The 18,032-nt window shown below is 46.7% G+C and overlaps 1 protein-coding gene across 1 annotated transcript in view; it reads left to right on the forward strand.

Moving 5' to 3' along the window:
* The window catches only part of DDX46 (DEAD-box helicase 46), a 1,041,144-nt gene that overhangs the window by 845,475 nt on the left and 177,637 nt on the right, over positions 1-18,032 (forward strand). The window contains exon 20 of the mRNA XM_085617987.1: positions 14,265-14,483. Coding sequence (XP_085474113.1) covers positions 14,265-14,483 — 219 coding nt within the window. The remainder of the gene's footprint in view (positions 1-14,264; positions 14,484-18,032) is intronic.

An 18,032-nucleotide genomic window follows, 5' to 3' on the forward strand; every position in this document is an offset into this window, starting at 1 on the left:
CTAATCAAGAGGAGGCCAAACAAGTCCTTATGGAAGGGGAGAGATGTTCCTCGGAGATCGACTGTGCTATGGACATAGCCTCTACCGCTTTCAGGGCCTTGGCAGGGTCAGCGGTCTTGCGCCGTCAGGGCTGGTTAAAAGCAACCTGGTTCCGTCAGGAAGTCCAAAATAAGATCCTGGACCTTCCTTTTGACGGAGAAATGCTTTTTGGTAAGCATGTGGATGAGGCTCTGCAGAGCATAAAGAAGGACACAGACATGGCAAGGTCCTTAGGATCCTTAAATTATCGCAAGGTTCCATTTAGAGGAGCACGTGGGCGAGGGTTTTCTACTTATAGAGGAAACCAACGTCAGTATTCCACACAGTCATATAAGAATCAGTATTCAAACCAACGCCAAGGTCAATCGCCGTCTTTCTCTCGTCAGTCCCAGAGAGGACGGCAGAATCGTCAGGGACGAGACAATGCCAAGAGACAATAGCGGCCTCCTGGCTCTGACTACTGTTCCTCCCCGACCAAGAACACCGGTTGTGGGCAGGATCTCCTATTGTCTGGACAGCTGGGTCCTTATAACATCGGACCGGTGGGTTTTGAATATTGTTCAGAGTGGCCATACGTTGGAATTCCAAGATCTTCCTCCAACGAGAGCTCCGGACGCCCGTCCCTCAAAACATCTCTGACTGTTACATTTCGAAGCCCACCAACTATTCATCAAGGGGGCGATAGAACCGGTACCTCTTTCGCAAAGAGGCAAGGGTTTCTATTCCAGGTTCTTCCTGGTTCGGAAGACGGAAAATACGTGGCGTCCTATACTAGACCTAAGAGAGCTCCACACCTATCTCATCAAGCTCTCCTTCAGGATGGTCACTCTCCAGGATATTCTCCATCTACTGAATCCGGGCGATTTTTTGGCGTCCCTGGATTTAGAGGATGCGTACTTCCACGTTCCAATCCACCCAGCTCACAGGCAATATCTACGTTTCACAGTAGGCAAGAGCCATTTCCAGTTCAAGGTGCTTCCGTTTGGCCTTCGGTCTGCACCTCGGATATTCATGAAGATGCTGGCACCAGTCGCGGCGTTTCTCAGGAAACAATCCTTAGAGGTTTTCCCATACTTGGACGACTGGCTCGTCAAGGTTCCGTCGCTCAAGGCAGCTTCTCAAGCAGTATCAACTTGCATTCACTTGTTCGCCAACTTGGGTCTTCAGCTCAACAGATCCAAGTCGGTGCTGATACCTTCCAGGTCCCAAAGATTCCTTGGAGCTATTCTGGACACGACACTATGCACCGCTCGTCCGTCGGAGGAGCGTCAACGCAAGCTGATCACCTCCGCTCGTCAATTGCTGCAGAGGAAAAATGTGTCGGTTCGCCGGTACAAGTCCTTACTCGGATCGATATCATCCTGCATACCATTAATACCGCATTGCAGGCTTCATATGCGTCCTCTGCAGGAGGAGTTAGACAAACAATGGCGCCAGGCAGAAGGGTCGTTCAACCACAAGGTGTGGATAACACCAGGGATGCGCAAGGCCTGCGAGTGGTGGCTGGTAAATGAGAACATCGCAGTAGGGTTAACATTCAGGACCCCTCTTTCTCCTATGGTGGTGACCACAGATGCCTCCTTAGAAGGCTGGGGAGCGGTACTCCAGGAGCTTCAAATCAGCGGTCACTGGAGTCCAGCGCAAAGCCTAAATCACATCAACCTCTTGGAGCTGATGGCTATCCGCTTAGCCTTGCTGGCGTTCCTTCCCAGACTTCAGGATCGTGCAGTGCTGGTCCGGACAGACAACACGACAGCTATGCACTATATCAACAAGCAAGGGGGAACAAGATCACGAACTCTGTCCAAAGAGGCTCAGTCGATCTGGGATTTTGCGATTTCTCACAACATCACTCTACAGGCCGAGCACCTAGCAGGGTGTCTCAACATCACGGCGGATGCTCTGAGTCGTCAGAGGAAAGTGACTCACGAGTGCGAATTGGACCAGGCCACGCTGGAGGAAGTGTTCGAGAGATGGGTTACTCCGACAATAGACCTCTTTGCGTCCCCGGAGAACGCCAAATGTCGGTTTTACGCAAGCAAGGTTCCCCATCGAGGATCGCTGGGGAATGCCCTTTCGATTGCTTGGTTCGGCGCATTTTGTTACGCTTTTCCTCCCATTCCTCTCATTCCTCGAGTTCTCAGGAAAGTCAGGGCGGAACCATGCAAGATGATTCTCATTGCTCCAGCATGGGCCCGGCAGTTCTGGTTCACGGAACTCCTGCTGCTCTCCCAGGATCGCCCAATTCGTTTGCCGCTGATTCCATCTCTGTTGTCGCGGAATCAGGGACAGGTGCTCCATCCGGATCCGAAGTCACTACACTTGACAGCGTGGCTCCTGAACACAGAGAATTCCGTCATCTGAATCTCTCCAGGGAGTGCAGGGATGTTTTGTCTCAGGCGCGGGCGCCAAACACTAATAAGACATACAGGGCAAAATGGAAGAGATTTTGTCTGTGGTGCCAGAGGAATAAACTCCATCCTTATAAATCCCGGCCACATCAGGTTTTGACCTACATCCTGTCACTGGCTAAGTCAGGTTTGGCGCACTCTTCGGTCAAGGTACATTTGGCTGCCATATCCCGTTTTAGACGAAAGACATCGGGCCATCTCTATGGTCCGCAAGGATTGTAAAACAGTTCCTTAAAGGGTTGTTTCGGATGTATCTTCCGGTCCGAGCACCCCCACCAATATGGCAGCTCAACCTTGTACTGGCTCAGCTCATGAAAGCTCCTTTTGAGCCGATTCACAGGGCGGACTTGAAGTTCCTATCTTGGAAGCTAGCCCTCCTCTTAGCATTGACTTCGGCGTGGAGGGTTAGTGAACTCTAGGCTCTGTCCATAGTGGAGCCTTTTCTGCAGTTCAAAAAGGATGTGCTAATTTTAAGAACCAACCCAAAATTCATCCCGAAGGTACCTTCGGATTTTCATCTGAATGAACCCTTGATTTTGAATTCCTTTTTTCCACGTCCTTCTACCCAGGCGGAACGAACATTGCGTTCGAGGCATGTGGGCTGCTGAATTCATATCTGTGCATAGATCGCCGCCTAGTGTTGGGTCCGGATGATTGCACATTGTTGTCCTGGAAGAGTCTTCGAAGTATCACGAGATAGGTGGCTCCTCCCCTGGACTACAGTGCGCATGGACATCCTCTCCATCCTTAGATTGTTTTTTTCTGCCATTGGGTTCGGATGTGCTATCTTAGCTCAACTTAGGAATATTCAGTTTTAGGCCAAAAGGCCTTTAGTTTTCGTCGGTACAGTTACCATTCGGTGTCGACTACTAGCTTTAGTGCTCCGCACCTTCTTCCAACTTTCAGACCGGTTTGGTCCGAACATCGAAGTTCGATCGACGATGGAATCGAGGACTCCATTCAAGAGGTGTCCGTTATGCCACGCGAAGTACCCTCATATCGACGTCCACCCAGTCTGCAATAAATGTCTCTCGCTGGATCATGACGAATCGAAATGCATGGCCTGTGCACGATTCCGATCTAAGAAGACTCTGCGGAATCGACGGGCAGCGAGGCTGGAGGCGCAGCAAGCAGCGCCTGCTCCCACCAACATATTCAGCGACGAGGACGCCGAGAGCGTGGAAGAAGTAGTCTCTAGCCCCGCTTCAGAACATGATTCCCGATCGGACGACGACGATGAAGTGATCTTTCGACGTGAAGAAACCGTCGATGAGGTAGGAGACTTCGAGGCCTACGGGGCCGAAGAAGACAGCTCTCCTGAGGACCTAGGCCAATCCGTCGAAAGGGAGGCCGAAACAGTACGTCGTCATCAGGCTCTGGTCGAGGGATCGCCTTCGGGACTTACCCAAGATCAAACACATGGTTCTTCGGCCCCGCCTTCCGGTCCGGCCTCGAACACTTTGCAAGAGCCAATATTACCGAAGACGACCGGGTTCTTAAACCCAAAACCATTCATCGCTCCAGTCCCTTCGAAAACGAAAGTGAAACTGGTGGTGGTCGGATCGAAGGCGTCGAAACCATCCACTGCTCCGACGCCGAAAAAAGTCGTCGGCTCCGACCGCGTACAAAGACTTCGGTGCCGAGCTCACCGCAGCGGATGCGGTTGACACCCAGAAAAGGCAAGCCCTCGGGCACCGCAAGGCACCGAGACCTTCGGCGCCGACATCGAAGGCCATAACCTCCGCAGTTAAAATGGCCACCCCAGCTACGTCAAAGTCTAGCGCAACGGCGCCGACTAAGTCCTCGACTACGTCGAATGTCGATACATCCATTCAGACCAGTGACCCCCTTCCTACAAAAAAGTCGGGGCTGGCCTCGACGCCTACTACGAAGGTGCCCATCAAACCACCATCTGCGTTCACTGTGCAGCAGGTCTCCGCCTCTTTGCAACGCATCCGTGACCGGGCAACCCTCCACTCTATCTCGGGTCCCGACACAACCAAACCCTGTAAACTGCACTCGGAGCCAACCAACATTACGTTTGGGTTGCCACCGGCATCAGCACCGAAACTATTTCAAATTCGGACACGTGTCCTCCACACACAGTCCAGAGTCACTACTCTGGTAGATGTTGGAGTCACTGCTCCAACATCTACCAGATGAGTATAAAGAGTCAGCGGAGCTACTAATCAGAGAAGGACAACTCCTCACTAATGCATCCATAAAATGCGCCCTTGACGCAGCTGACACAGCAGCTAGGGCAATAAACACAAGCGTCATGCTACGACGCCATGCCTGGTTACGAATCTCAGGTTTCAAACCCGAGATCCAAAACAATATCCTGAACTTACCAGTTAACACAGAATTCTTATTTGGCCCAGACGTTGACACTACCCTAGAAAAACTAAAGAAAGACACTGACACTGCGAAATCAATGGGGGCTCTGCAGACGCAGCAATTTCGTAGTGGCTCCTTTCGTCGCACCGGAAATAGGGGAGCAACAAGGGGTCAGGGGTCACAACAGCAGTATGCTAAAAGTGGCACACAAAGCACCTATGACAAAAACAACAGGGGTGGATATCGTGGATCCAGCACCAAAGGCAGGGGACGTGGCTATGGCAACACCAGGTCCTCTCCAAAAAACAAACAGTGACGCCCTCTCCTTACCCCCGACCACATAACACCTGTCGGGGGATGACTCCAGCTGTTCCTGTCCGCGTGGAAGAACATCACCACGGACAGGTGGGTCAGGGACATCATCCAGCACGGGTACTGTCTAGAACTAACTTCCACTCCACCCAACATACCACCAATGCACCGTCCTATGTCAGCCGAGCACTTAGATTTACTCCAGCAAGAAGTGCTTGCTATGCTCACAAAGGGAGCAATAGAAGTAGTGCCCATCAACCAGCAGGGAACAGGGGTGTAGTCTCTGTACTTCTTAATCCCAAAAAAGGACGGCTCGCTCAGACCTATTCTAGACCTGCGACCCCTAAACCTATATATTCTGTCAGAGCATTTCCATATGCTCACCCTCCAGCAGGTTCTCCCACTACTCAGTCAGGGGGATTTCCTAGCCACGCTAGACCTGAAGGATGCATACTTCCACATACCCATACACCCTTCACACAGGAAATACCTCAGGTTCACTATTCAAGGGAATCACTATCAGTTCAAAGTTCTCTCCTTCGGAGTAACAACAGCACCCAGGGTCTTTACCAAGTGCCTGGCGACAGTGGCCGCACATCTGCGAAGACAAAACATTCATGTCTTCCCTTATCTCGACGACTGGCTAGTTCAAGCCAAGTCAGCACAACAATGTGCCGCCCACATGTCCCACACCATTCACCGTCTTCACGATCTGGGATTCTCACTAAATTACTCAAAATCACATCTCCAACCTGCCCACGTGCAATAATACTTAGGCGCCACAATCAACACTCTGGCTGCCACAGCTCAGCCTACTCTAGTGAGAATCAACAGCATGCAACTGCTGATCTCAAAATTCAAACCTCAACACTCCCTTCCTGCGCGAGTGTTCATGCAGTTGATAGGCATGATGGCCTCCTGCATTTTCATAGTCCCGCACGCGAGACTACATATGCGCCCGCTTCAGGAGTGCTTGGCACGTCAATGGAATCAGGCTCACGGGCAACTAAAAGACCTAGTGTTGGTGAGCGGTCGGGCATACAACTCTCTGCATTGGTGGAATACACAAAACCTTTGCAAGGTCCGACCGTTCCAAGAGCCTGTTCCACAAATCATACTGACAGCGGACGCGTCTCTCCAGGGATGGGGAGCGCATGTGCTCAATTACACAGTGCAGGGACTATGGACAACACAACAAAAGAAGATGCACATCAACCTTCTGGAACTGATGTCAATCTTCCTAGCCATGAAGGCATTCAAAGTACACTTGTGCAACAAGGTTGTGTTCATCCGGACGGACAACATGACTGCCATGTACTACATACAAAAGCAGGGAGGAACACACTCTCCACAGTTGTCTCATCTGGCTCAGAGCATGTGGAAGTGGGCCATTCAGAGGAACATGTTCCTCATGGCGGAACACCTCCCGGGCAAGGACAACCAGATGGCGGATCTGCTCAGCAGACACAGTCACCAGATGCACGAGTGGGAGCTACACCCATCAGTTCTCCAACCGTACTTCCAACAATGGGGTCATCCAGAAATAGACCTATTCGCAACAAAAGAAAACACAAAATGCCAAAGCTTTGCCGCCAGGTTCCCACACCCACAGTCGCAGGGCAATGCGATATGGATGAACTGGTCCGTCAAATTTGCGTACGCTTTTCCCCCAGCACCATTAATACCGCTGGTGGCGCGCAAACTGAGGCAACACTCGCTCACCCTTATCCTAGTTGCTCCAACGTGGGCACGCCAGCCATGGTACACCACCTTTCTGGAACTCTCCGTGGTGCCTCATCAAAGACTGCGGATAAAACCAGCGCTTTTAACGCAGAACCATGGCGAGATTCAGCACCCAGATCCCCAACAGCTGAACCTGGCGATCTGGCTCCTGAGGTCTTAGAGTTTGGCTACCTAAACTTACCACCTGACTGTATGACTATCATCAAAGAAGCCAGGAGGCCCACTACTAGAGCCTGCTATGCGGCCAAATGGAAAAGGTTTGTCATTTACTGCAACAACAATGACATTAACCCACTGGACGCGTCTATTCAAAACATCATATGCTACCTCTTACACCTGTACCGCTGTAATCTAGCATACAAATCAATACGCATCCATTTGACCGCGATAGCAACCTACCTCCAAAACAGGCAGCACCTCTCTTTATTCAAAGTACCTGCCGTTAAAGCGTTCTTAGAGGGACTCAAACGAATAATTCCCCCAAGACACCCACCAGCACCGGTGTGGAACCTCAACTTGGTCCTCACCAGACTGATGGGTCCGCCCTTTGAACCTCTCCATTCATGTGAGATTCAATTCCTCACCTGGAAAGTGGCTTTCCTAGTGGCCATCACTTCCTTAAGGAGAGTTAGTGAACTCCAGGCACTAACCATTCAGGAGCCATTCATTCAGGTCCACGCAAACAGGGTTGTCCTACGCACCAACCCCAAGTTCATGCCCAAAGTCATATCACAGTTCCACATTAACCAAACTATCGAACTGCCCGTTTTCTTCCAAAATCCGCAAAATGTCGCGGAAAGAATGCTCCATACACTAGATGTAAAGCGGGCTCTCATGTACTATATTGACAGGACAAAGGATTTTAGAAAAACTAAACAACTCTTCGTTGCCTTCTCTCCACAACACAAGGGCAACGCCATTTCCAAAGCAGGAATAGCCAGATGGATCGTTAAATGCATTCAGATTTGCTATCACAAAGCTAAACGCACATTAACGGTTCCCCCACGAGCCCACTCAACACGAAAGTTAGGGGCATCCATGGCTTTCCTAGGAAACATCCCTTTACACGAAATTTGTAGAGCAGCCACATGGTCCACTATACATACATTTACCAAACACTACTGCGTAGATGTACACTCAAGACAGCAGGCAGCTGTAGGACAGGCTGTTCTCAAAACTCTTTTCCAGACTGCTGCAGCTGGCACAGGTAGCCGCCGCTAGGGGAGGTACTGCTATATATTCTATGCACAGATATGAATTCAGCAGCCCACATGCCTCGAACTGATTATGCTACTTACCAGTATGCATCTGTTCTTGGCATGTAGGGCTGCTGACATTCATATCGCCCACCCTCCTCCCCGGCGCCTGTCGCGGCTGCAGCACTCAGAATTTCTGTATAGCATGGTCATCACTTCCTATATCTACTCCATCACTGCCACAATGGCGAAAAACAATCTAAGGATGGAGAGGATGCCCATGCGCACTGTAGTCCAGGGGAGGAGCCACCTATCTCGTGATACTTCGAAGACTCTTCCAGGACAACAATGTGCAATCATCCGGACCCAACACTAGGCGGCGATCTATGCACAGATATGAATGTCAGCCGCCCTACATGCCAAGAACAGATGCATACTGGTAAGTAGCATAATCAATTCTTTGGATGTACAGAGGTGTCTGAAATTCTATCTCGAGCGCACACGATCTTTAAGGAAGTCTACACAGTTATTTATTTCCTACAGTGCACCACGGAAGGGGTTGCCTCTCGCCAAGAGTGGCATTTCCCGCTGGATCTCCAGTGCAATTCAATTCTGTCATCAGGCTGCGGGCAAACCTTTGGACAGAAAGGTCCGTGCTCATTCTACACGAGCGATGGCATCTTCAGTGGCTCTTTTTGCTGGAGTTGCTATCAAAGACATTTGCAGGGCAGCAACGTGGAGCAGTGTACACACCTTCACGAAACACTACTGCCTGGAGTCGGTGGGACGAGATGACGTGGCTGTTGGTCAAGCAGTCCTCAGGAATCTTTTTCATTGAGAGGCGAGCTTTCCCTACAATCCCTCCATCCTGGTAAGCACATTTGGTTCAGTAATGATTGTTTTTTCTGGATTACCATGTACTGGTTGTTACTGTAAACTGAGATGGTTATGTAAGGCCAAGTGTCTACCAGAATGTGCTTTTGTGATTACTGCTAACTATTCTGATACAAAGCATGAGAATCTATGAAAGTTCCAATACTGGGGTAAGAAAACAAGTTACTTACCTCTAACTTTGGTTCCCCAGTATTGGTAACTTTCATAGATTCTCATGCGCCCACCCACCTCCCCTGGGAAAGCTCTGCCGGTTTACTGAGGTAGTGGCTGTTTGCACAACGGCTATGAAAATCTGAGGCTCTGAGCTCTCTCAGGAAGGTTCCAAAGGGTGAGGCTGTGCTGATTGGTCCTGGCAAAAGTTTGGGCTCTTTTACACAAAGAGGGTGATATACTACAAAATGAGATGAGGCCTAGGCCTATTTTCTCTTTTGTTTCTATGGTTATGATATATTTTTTATTTACCGAGGCTCCCATTCTGATGACTGGGAATGATACAAAGCATGAGAATCTATGAAAGTTACCAATACTGGGGAACCAAAGTTACAGGTAAGTAACTTGTTTTCTTTTTAACGGGCGGTATCTCTGGAGTTAGTCGCTGTGTTTCTGTAGAGTAACCACGGTTGCCAACGCATTCGCTTTCAGAGTTCCCATGTCCTTTTCAGTTGCTGATATGCGGTCCTTCAGCAACTCCTTCCAAAGAGGCCATTCTCTTTTCAGCACGATTGAAAGCTTACATGTTACAGCATTCGCTAAGGGTCTGTTTGTTTATGACTCTGCCTTGTTGCGGATTTGGGATCGCCAACGTAACTTATATGTTAAGAAATGGTCCCAAGTGGTGATACGATGTGTGTGCTATAGGTTGTACACCTAAATAACACGCCATACCATACTCCTACCATAATATGTTATGCAATAAGAGGCCTGACATATACCACACCATGCCATCCTGTAAATAACAGAGCATAACATACCTTATTATACAATAGCAAGCCATATCGTACAATAACAAGCTATTCCATACAATAAAAAGCCATACCATACATCAGCCCATTTCATACTATACTGCAGAATTGCCATATCATAGTATCCAATCAAGTCACCCTCACCTCCTTTTTCCACTGGCCAACTCTGAATCTTCAAGTCACACTCCCCTCCGTTTACCTCTGCTCAACCTGAACCCTCAAGTCACCCTCACCTCTCTTTACCTTTACTCACCCCAAAACCTTAAGTCAATCTCATTTTCATTTCAAAGCTTTATTTCGACTTGTATTGTCATAAAAGCAACATACATAAACATTACCAATAACATGTACAGATACACAATCCAAATTCCAAGGAATACATACGAAGGTCAAACCACAATGAATTATGTCCCAGCTATGCTTTTAAAAAATTTTTTTTTTTTTTTTTTTTAAAACAAGACATACATTATAAATTAATTAAAAAGCCAGATAATATTTTAAAACAATTCCTAAATACATATTAAAAAGGGGGAATAGATAAAATTCATAGTGTCTAGCCAGGCCAGGAAATGGTATAACCAGCCTGTGTATGTTACAACTTGCAACCTATCTGATTCCTTATAAGGTACACGTTAAATAGGAATCTACTTATACTAAACACTATAGGTTGCGAAGTATTTGACTTAAATGTGCGTTCTGCCTCTTTAAAGAACCTGAACCCCATATTTTTACATAAGGGTTTGATCCAATGGTCCCTTGGTTTTTTATAAACTGGGCAGAAAAACAGTAGATGGGCGTCATCTTCTTTTACTTTTTGGGAACAAAGGGTGCACAATCCTCTAGCATCATTGCCCCTCCAGCTACTAGTATTTACAGAAGTCTGCAAGACCCCATATCTAAAATGTAAATATAATGTTTTTGCTAAGGGGGGTCTTATCTCGTCCATAAATTGTTCGAGTGCAGGAGTATCCTTAATAATCAAAAATCTCTGCGTCAATGTACCTAGTAAGGAACTAGAGAATACTTCATCCTTGATATATGTCCAAAAAGCAGATTTCACAAGTTTTTTGGAAGATGGTGACATATTCTGGGGTTCTTTAAGTCAATCTCACCTCTACCCACCCCTGAATCGTCAAGTCACCTTTACATCTACCCACCCCTGAGACCTCGTCACTTTCACCTCCCTTTACCTCTACCCAACTCTGAGTGCTCAAGTCGCCCACCTCCCTTTACCTATTCCTGAATTCTCAGATCACCCTCACCCCTTTACCTCTATTCACACCTGAACCATCAAGCCACCCTCACCTCCCTTTACCTCTACTCAGCCCTGAACTCTCAATTCTCCCTCACCTCCTCTTACCAAACCCTGAACCCTCAAGTCGCCTTAACCTTTCAACCTACCTTTGAACTCCTGAGGCACCCTCACCTCCCTTTAATTCACTCTTACCTCCCTTTACCTCACTCTTACCTCCCTTTACCTCAACCCTCAAGTCACCCTTACCTCCCTTTTCCTTTACCCATCACTAAACCCTAAAACAGTTTAAAAAAAATAAATAAATAACAATGTTCTTTTAAAAAAAAAAACATACCTGTGATGTAAAACACTCGTTAGTAAGGGTCCAAATACTTACATGCATAGTACTTACATTTGTAGAATCTCTCTCCCCCCCCCCCCCCCTTGCTCTTAAGCTGTTGCTTGTCCGGACGTATCTCCCCTGATTTTGCTTGACCTGTGCACCCCCAGGCCCTCCCTCTTCGTTACTTGCCCCATCCTGTCCTTCCAGACAAAAGAAAGCACACAAAAGTCATGACAGCGGGTGCCAAGATGCTACAAAGATACAAACGGCACTGTTAGATCAGGGAACACAGCCTTTTTGTGTATAATCTTTTTATTAAACATTTTGCAAAGCATGACATCAACATTACTTCCGTTTGACATATGAACTGAAGTGGTTCGGCATCCATAGTAGCATTACAGTACCTCTCATAGTGCCCTCTTTTTCGTTTCATCTTTGGCATCCTTACGGTTTCATCATCCACGCCCCCTATATGTGCGTCTCTCCTAATCAGCTGAGTCACTGGTATCTGAGTCTGATTTATCGGGTGGGGGGAGGGGCTCGCAGATATTCCCACGATAATTGTTCCAGCCACCCCAAACCTTTTCCCACTTTTTGGGACACCTCCGGTGGATATAGACTGACCTTTCCGCCACCATTGCTGTATCCATGTCTTTGCACCATTGATCAAGTGTGGGGCAGTTTCTGGATCCCCAGGGCTGGGCAATGTTACGCTCGGCCATCGTCATGCCCAAAGTTACCCAGTCCTGAGCCATCACATTTAAATCTGTAGGTTCCCAGATATTGAGCAGGCAACATCTCGGGCTTGGCAGTGTTCCGATCTGCGTGACCTGGGACAGCGTTCGCATTACCGCCGTCCAGTACTGTGTTATTTTAGGGCATAGCCAGATGGTGTGGTAAAATGTGCCCTCCTCCCCGCACTGCCGGAGACAGAGCGGTGTGTCTGCCCAATGTATTTTATGTAGGAGTTGCCTAGTGTAGTATGTGCGGTGCAGGATTTTTAATTGGACTAGTCTCCGTCTTGATGGGATTGCAGCTTCTTTGGGGGAGGCTAGTGACTCCCGCCAGTCCGCCTCATCAATCTCTCCAAGTTCGTGTTCCCACTTAGCCTTAAGCGCTACCACAGGGTCCTTCCGGTTATTAACTATTTTCTTATATGTCAATGAGATTGCTCTTTTTCGGAGGTGGTCCGTCAGGAGTCGATCCTCCAGTGGAGAGGCCTCTTCAGGCCTTGTACCTGGTGGTATTAGGGACTGCAGCGCATGTCTGACCTGCAGGTATCGGAAAAATTCTGTCTGGGCCATGTCATAAGTGGCCTGAAGATGCGCAAAGGTAACCACCTCACCTCGCTGCCACAAGTCCCCCACTTTGGAAATGCCTATTTGATCCCAGCCACGAAATCCCTTCGTCTTTCCCAACATTCCTAGCCGCTTTGTCTCCCATAATGGCATCCCCCGTGTGACAACACCGTCCCATCCCAGTGCGTGTTGCGCCGCATACCATATTTGCAGTGTGTGTCGTGTAGGCCCCGTAATACTGCGTTGCTTCCTCTTATTGTATAGAGCACCCATTATCCCTGATGGCTCTAGGAGGTGTCTATCTAACCTGTATGCGGGGTCGTCATGAGGGATATGGAGCCACTGGTTGATAGCGACTAATTGGGAAGCCCAGTAATAGATCTTTAGATCCGGAAGGGCTATTCCGCCATCATACCAGCTGCTGGTGAGTTTCTGTAGAGCTATTCGGGGCGTTTTTCCATCCCAGAGCAGCGACGTCACTTCCGCATTTACTGCTGTGAAGTACGCATCTGGGACACGGAACGGCGTATTCTGTAGTGCATATAAAAACCGGGGGAGCGCCATCAATTTAAATAGGGCTACCCGCCCTAGAAGTGTTAAGGGTAGTGTACGCCAATGCTTGAACGCAGCCTTTTTGTCACTATCTTCATGCGAGTCCAAAATGACAAACCTCAGGGCAGACATCCGATAATGTAACTTTTTTTTTTTTGTGTGTGTGTGTGCTGGCAGATAATAATTCCATACTCCTATACAACATAGCTAAAATAAATTGATGAAACCATTAGCTCTCCAATAGGCAAGACCTATTGGCTTTGAAAAGGTTTGTACTCTAGGTTGCTCCCCTCGGGACAGCAGCCCCGCTTTTTTTTTCTCGCTATACAATTGCTGTTGTGTTTTCTGTGGCTATGCATGCCATCTGTAAGGTTCGGCGCAGGTGGGGACACTAACAGGTGTCACCAATTCCCCTTGACCTCCTGCAGTCTGCTGTGCCAATGGTAGTTCGGCCCCAGTATAGCTCGACAAAAGCGTGGCTGCTAATGAGCCAGCTAGGCCCCACTATCTGAAAGTACAAGACTGTATGATGAAAGGGGTTGCTTGTATATATTGTATACAATGTATGAATCTTTAAAGTTTGATATTAGACACATTTTTCTCATCTATAGATGCTTCGTTCTCCCCATTTCATGGTCTAGATTCTACACCTCGCTGCCCCTCACCACCCTCTAATTGTTCTGTGATCTGGATTGATGTCTTTTTGTATATCAATATTCTGGAAGTTGTTCCCTTCATCGTGTGTTTAATTCTTCATGTTCAAATGCAGATAGTGCACATAAAGATACTTGTGTTTAATTCTTCCTCCAATTGCAGAGACAGTGTTCATACAACAACGTGTTTGTCAGCATGTGTTCCGACAATTTACTTTGGGAAATGAACTGCATATATATTGTGTCTCCAGTTTATTGTATTGCACAGTGATGTATATTGTTCCTTGCAGGATGTCATGCAACAGGCCACAAATGCAATCCTACGAGGGGGCACCATTCAGGCTCCAACGGTATCTGCAAAAACTATTGCCGAACAACTGGCTGAAAAGATAAATGCTAAGCTTAACTATGTGCCCGTCGATAAGCAAGAGGAAGAAAAACAAGATGGAGCACAGAATGAATCATTCAAAAGATATGAGGAGGAATTGGAGATTAATGACTTCCCACAGGCAAGTAGAGGAGCTCGGTTTCTTTAACATTCTTCAGATGAAACTAAATTTTACATTTGTTTAGGTGTTGCCTACCAGACAGCGTAAGCTACCTCTTTGTGAAAAGACCTATTGTCTGCGACAAGTGGGTTGAGAGCCTGACCAGACCTTACTGTTGGTTGACTGTGTCACTCGCTTGCTTGCTTTTTACTTGTTAGCTTGTATGGGCTTTACTTCATCTTATCATGTGTCCCTCCCGTGGAGCACAGCCTCATTACTTGTGTTATCTATTGCTTAATTTTAGGCATTGTTTTTTCTCTTTGGTTAAGCATTCCATGAGACTGCATGTGGTTTCCAGCTGTCTTTGTGTACTTCTCTCCCCCAAGCCCTGTATTGCTTTCTCTTGCCTGTATGCTTCTGCCCCTCATCCTGCTTGTTGTGCTTGCTTTTGTGTGCTTCTGACCTCCCTGCGTTGCTTTCTCGTCCATGTGCTTCTCCCTCACAGCTCCATGTTGCTCTCTTGCCTGTGTACTTTTCTTCCCCCCCTGCTCTATGTTTCTGTCATCCATGTCTAAGATACCGAATCCGTGGTGCTTTAGCCACCATGTCCTCTCTGTTGCTTCATTCCACACCTGGGACATGGCCAGCCGTGTCCTAGTGTTTTTTTTTCTTCTTTTGCTCCTCTTTAGCTATGCTGTACAGCATCTCTAAAACCCATTGGCTAAGCCAATAGGTCTCAAAAGAGGAACCTATTGGCTCTGCCAATACTGGTTTTATCTTTTTTCTCAACACTAAATGTGTGCCGTGAACTCCATTTTGAGATCTCAAATTTGTCTTCTTAATCCGAGACCAGTACCCATACAGGCAGCCACATGTCTGTTATATTGTTAAAGATGTATATATTTGTTTTGTTTATGTTCTGGTAGACATTTACGATTGTGAATACATTTTCCTGCTGCAGCCATTGGAATTGGTGGTAATGGGGTTGAACATGTTCTCACCTGCTGCTCTGAGATATATTAGGTTAATGTATAGACTTAAGTTAGAAGAAGTGTTAAAAAAAAAATTTGAAGTAGACAAGATGGTTGCTGTATATATGCGGCCTACCCATGCACTGCTAATTGCGCTTCCATATTACATTTCTTATGAGATGTTCTATGACATCATTGATACTTCTGAAATGACATAATTGATTAACATCACTGCAACATCTGAAATGACATAACTGATGGCAACAATGTGCATGGCCGGGGCGCAAGTTATAATTACTTTAGGACGTGAGTTGACTTACTTGAGATAACTAGAACTGATTAATTTCAGTGGTGTTGATCATTTAAAACGGTATATTGCAGGTTTTTATCATATTATGTGGATGAGTCCAAAATTAAACTACTGGAGAAACGTTATGGCACTGAGAACACAGAAAACAAGTGTGTGCGTGTGCGTATGTGTGTGTGTGTATATATATATTCACTAAAAAAAACATAGGTTCCACACACGTTATAGTTAGGAATTAGCATTTAAAAAACCTTGCAAATTCACTGAAAAAACCATAGGTTTCACACATGTTATAGTTAGCTGGACATTTCACTCGTAAAAAACCATTGAAATTCCCCTGTTATAGTTAATTCAGCTAAATATAACTCGCGCAACACCTTCGGGGTCCTTCAGGGACCCCCTGACAAAGGCTAGGGGGTCAGGAACTCTCTACCCTGCCCCCTTTTCACGTTCTCCACCTTCCAATCAGAATTACGCTCGCGCACATTTGGTGCGCGCACCGTGCGCGCATCTAGATATTTATGTACTTTTAACTGCAATTTTCTCAGGAACTACTGAACAGATTGACACCATATATGCAAAAGGCACATGCCTGACCTGAGGACTACCTCTTTGCCAAATTTCAAGTAATTCTGTTCAGCTGTTCGGACTGTACCTTCGACTAAAGGTCCTATAGGAAAATGCATGGGGAAAACGCGTTTTGGGACCCCCCTTTTTTCTCAGCCCCTCAGCCCCCGCTTGACGAATCACCCCGAGACTTTCAGGGTAGGAGCTGAGCGGAGCGCCCCATTAGTTTTGAAAATTTCACGAAGATAAGTCAACCGGCGCCAAAGTTATTCAAAATAGAATTTTCAGATTTCCTATGGGAACTCGGTCCTAACTATAACTATCTACTGGCGACCGCCAGTAGATTATATAGATATAGATATATATATATATATATATATTATCTACTGGCGGTTGCCAGTAGATAGTTATAGTTAGGACCCTGTTTCCATAGGAAATCCGCAACATTTTATTTGGAATAACTTTGGCGCCGGTCGACGAATCCTCGCGAAATTTTCAAAACTAATGGGGCGCTACGCTCCGCTCCTACCCTGAAAGTCGCGGGGGCTGAGAAAAAAGGGGGGTCCCAAAACGCGTTTTCCCCATGCATTTTTCCATAGGACCTTTAGACACAGCTACAGCCCGAACGGCTGAACAGAATTACTTGAAATTTGGCAGAGAGGTAGTCCTCAGGTCAAGGAAGTGCCTTTTGTAGATCTGGTGTAAATCTGTTCAGTAGGTCCTGAGAAAATAGCATTTAAATCAATATATATATCTGTAAGCGCGCTCCGTGCGCTTACCGTAAGCTTACCACTACGCGTACGGTGGCGTGCGCGAGCTCAATTCTGATTGGTGGTTACATGACTGTAAACATTCGAATCGGTCGAAATCAGGAAGTGTCGGCCGCCATTTTCTGTCTCTCGCACTGAGAAACAAAGGTGGGGAACGTGAAACGGGGGCAACGAAGAGAGTTGCAGACCCCCTAGTGTTTATCAGGGGGTCCAAGAAGGACCCAAAAGTACGAAAAATAAATTTAATAATTTAAAAAAAAAATTGCGGGGTACGCGTACGGTAAGCTTACCGTACGCGCACGGCAAAAAAAATAAAAAAATAAAAATAAAGAAGTAACAATCACATTTATTAACTAAATTAAAGGACCCACAAGGGAGAAAAAAACAAATGTTACTGCGTAAAAAAAGGCGAGGCGCGCACGGCATGGACTGCCCCACAGCGTGCACACGGTGCGCGAAGCGCACCATTGGCACAGGGTGTGCGCATAGTGAAAAACCAGAAAAAAAAAAAATACATAACTTAGCATTTAAAAAACCGTACAAATTCACTGAAAAAACCATAGGTTTCACACACGTTATAGTTAGGAATTATCATTTACAAAACCTTGCAAATTCACTTAAAAAACCATAGGTTTCACACATGTTATAGTTAGCTGTACATTTCACTCGTAAAAAACCAATGAAATTCCACGTTATAGTTAGATCAGGTAACTATAACTTGCGCGACCGCAATCCACAATGTGTAATTTCAGATGTCATCATTGATGTCATGAGTGATGTCACTGACCATGTCATGAGTGATGTACTATGTGACGTCATCCGCAGTTTATTGTGGGCGCGCAAGTTATAGTTACCTGATCTAACTATAACGTGGAATTTCATTGGTTTTTTACGAGTGAAATGTACAGCTAACTATAACATGTGTGAAACCTATGGTTTTTTAAGTGAATATATA

This window comes from Triturus cristatus, chromosome 7, assembly GCF_964204655.1.
Source record: "Triturus cristatus chromosome 7, aTriCri1.1, whole genome shotgun sequence".
In the NCBI taxonomy this organism is placed as follows: Eukaryota; Metazoa; Chordata; class Amphibia; order Caudata; family Salamandridae; genus Triturus; species Triturus cristatus.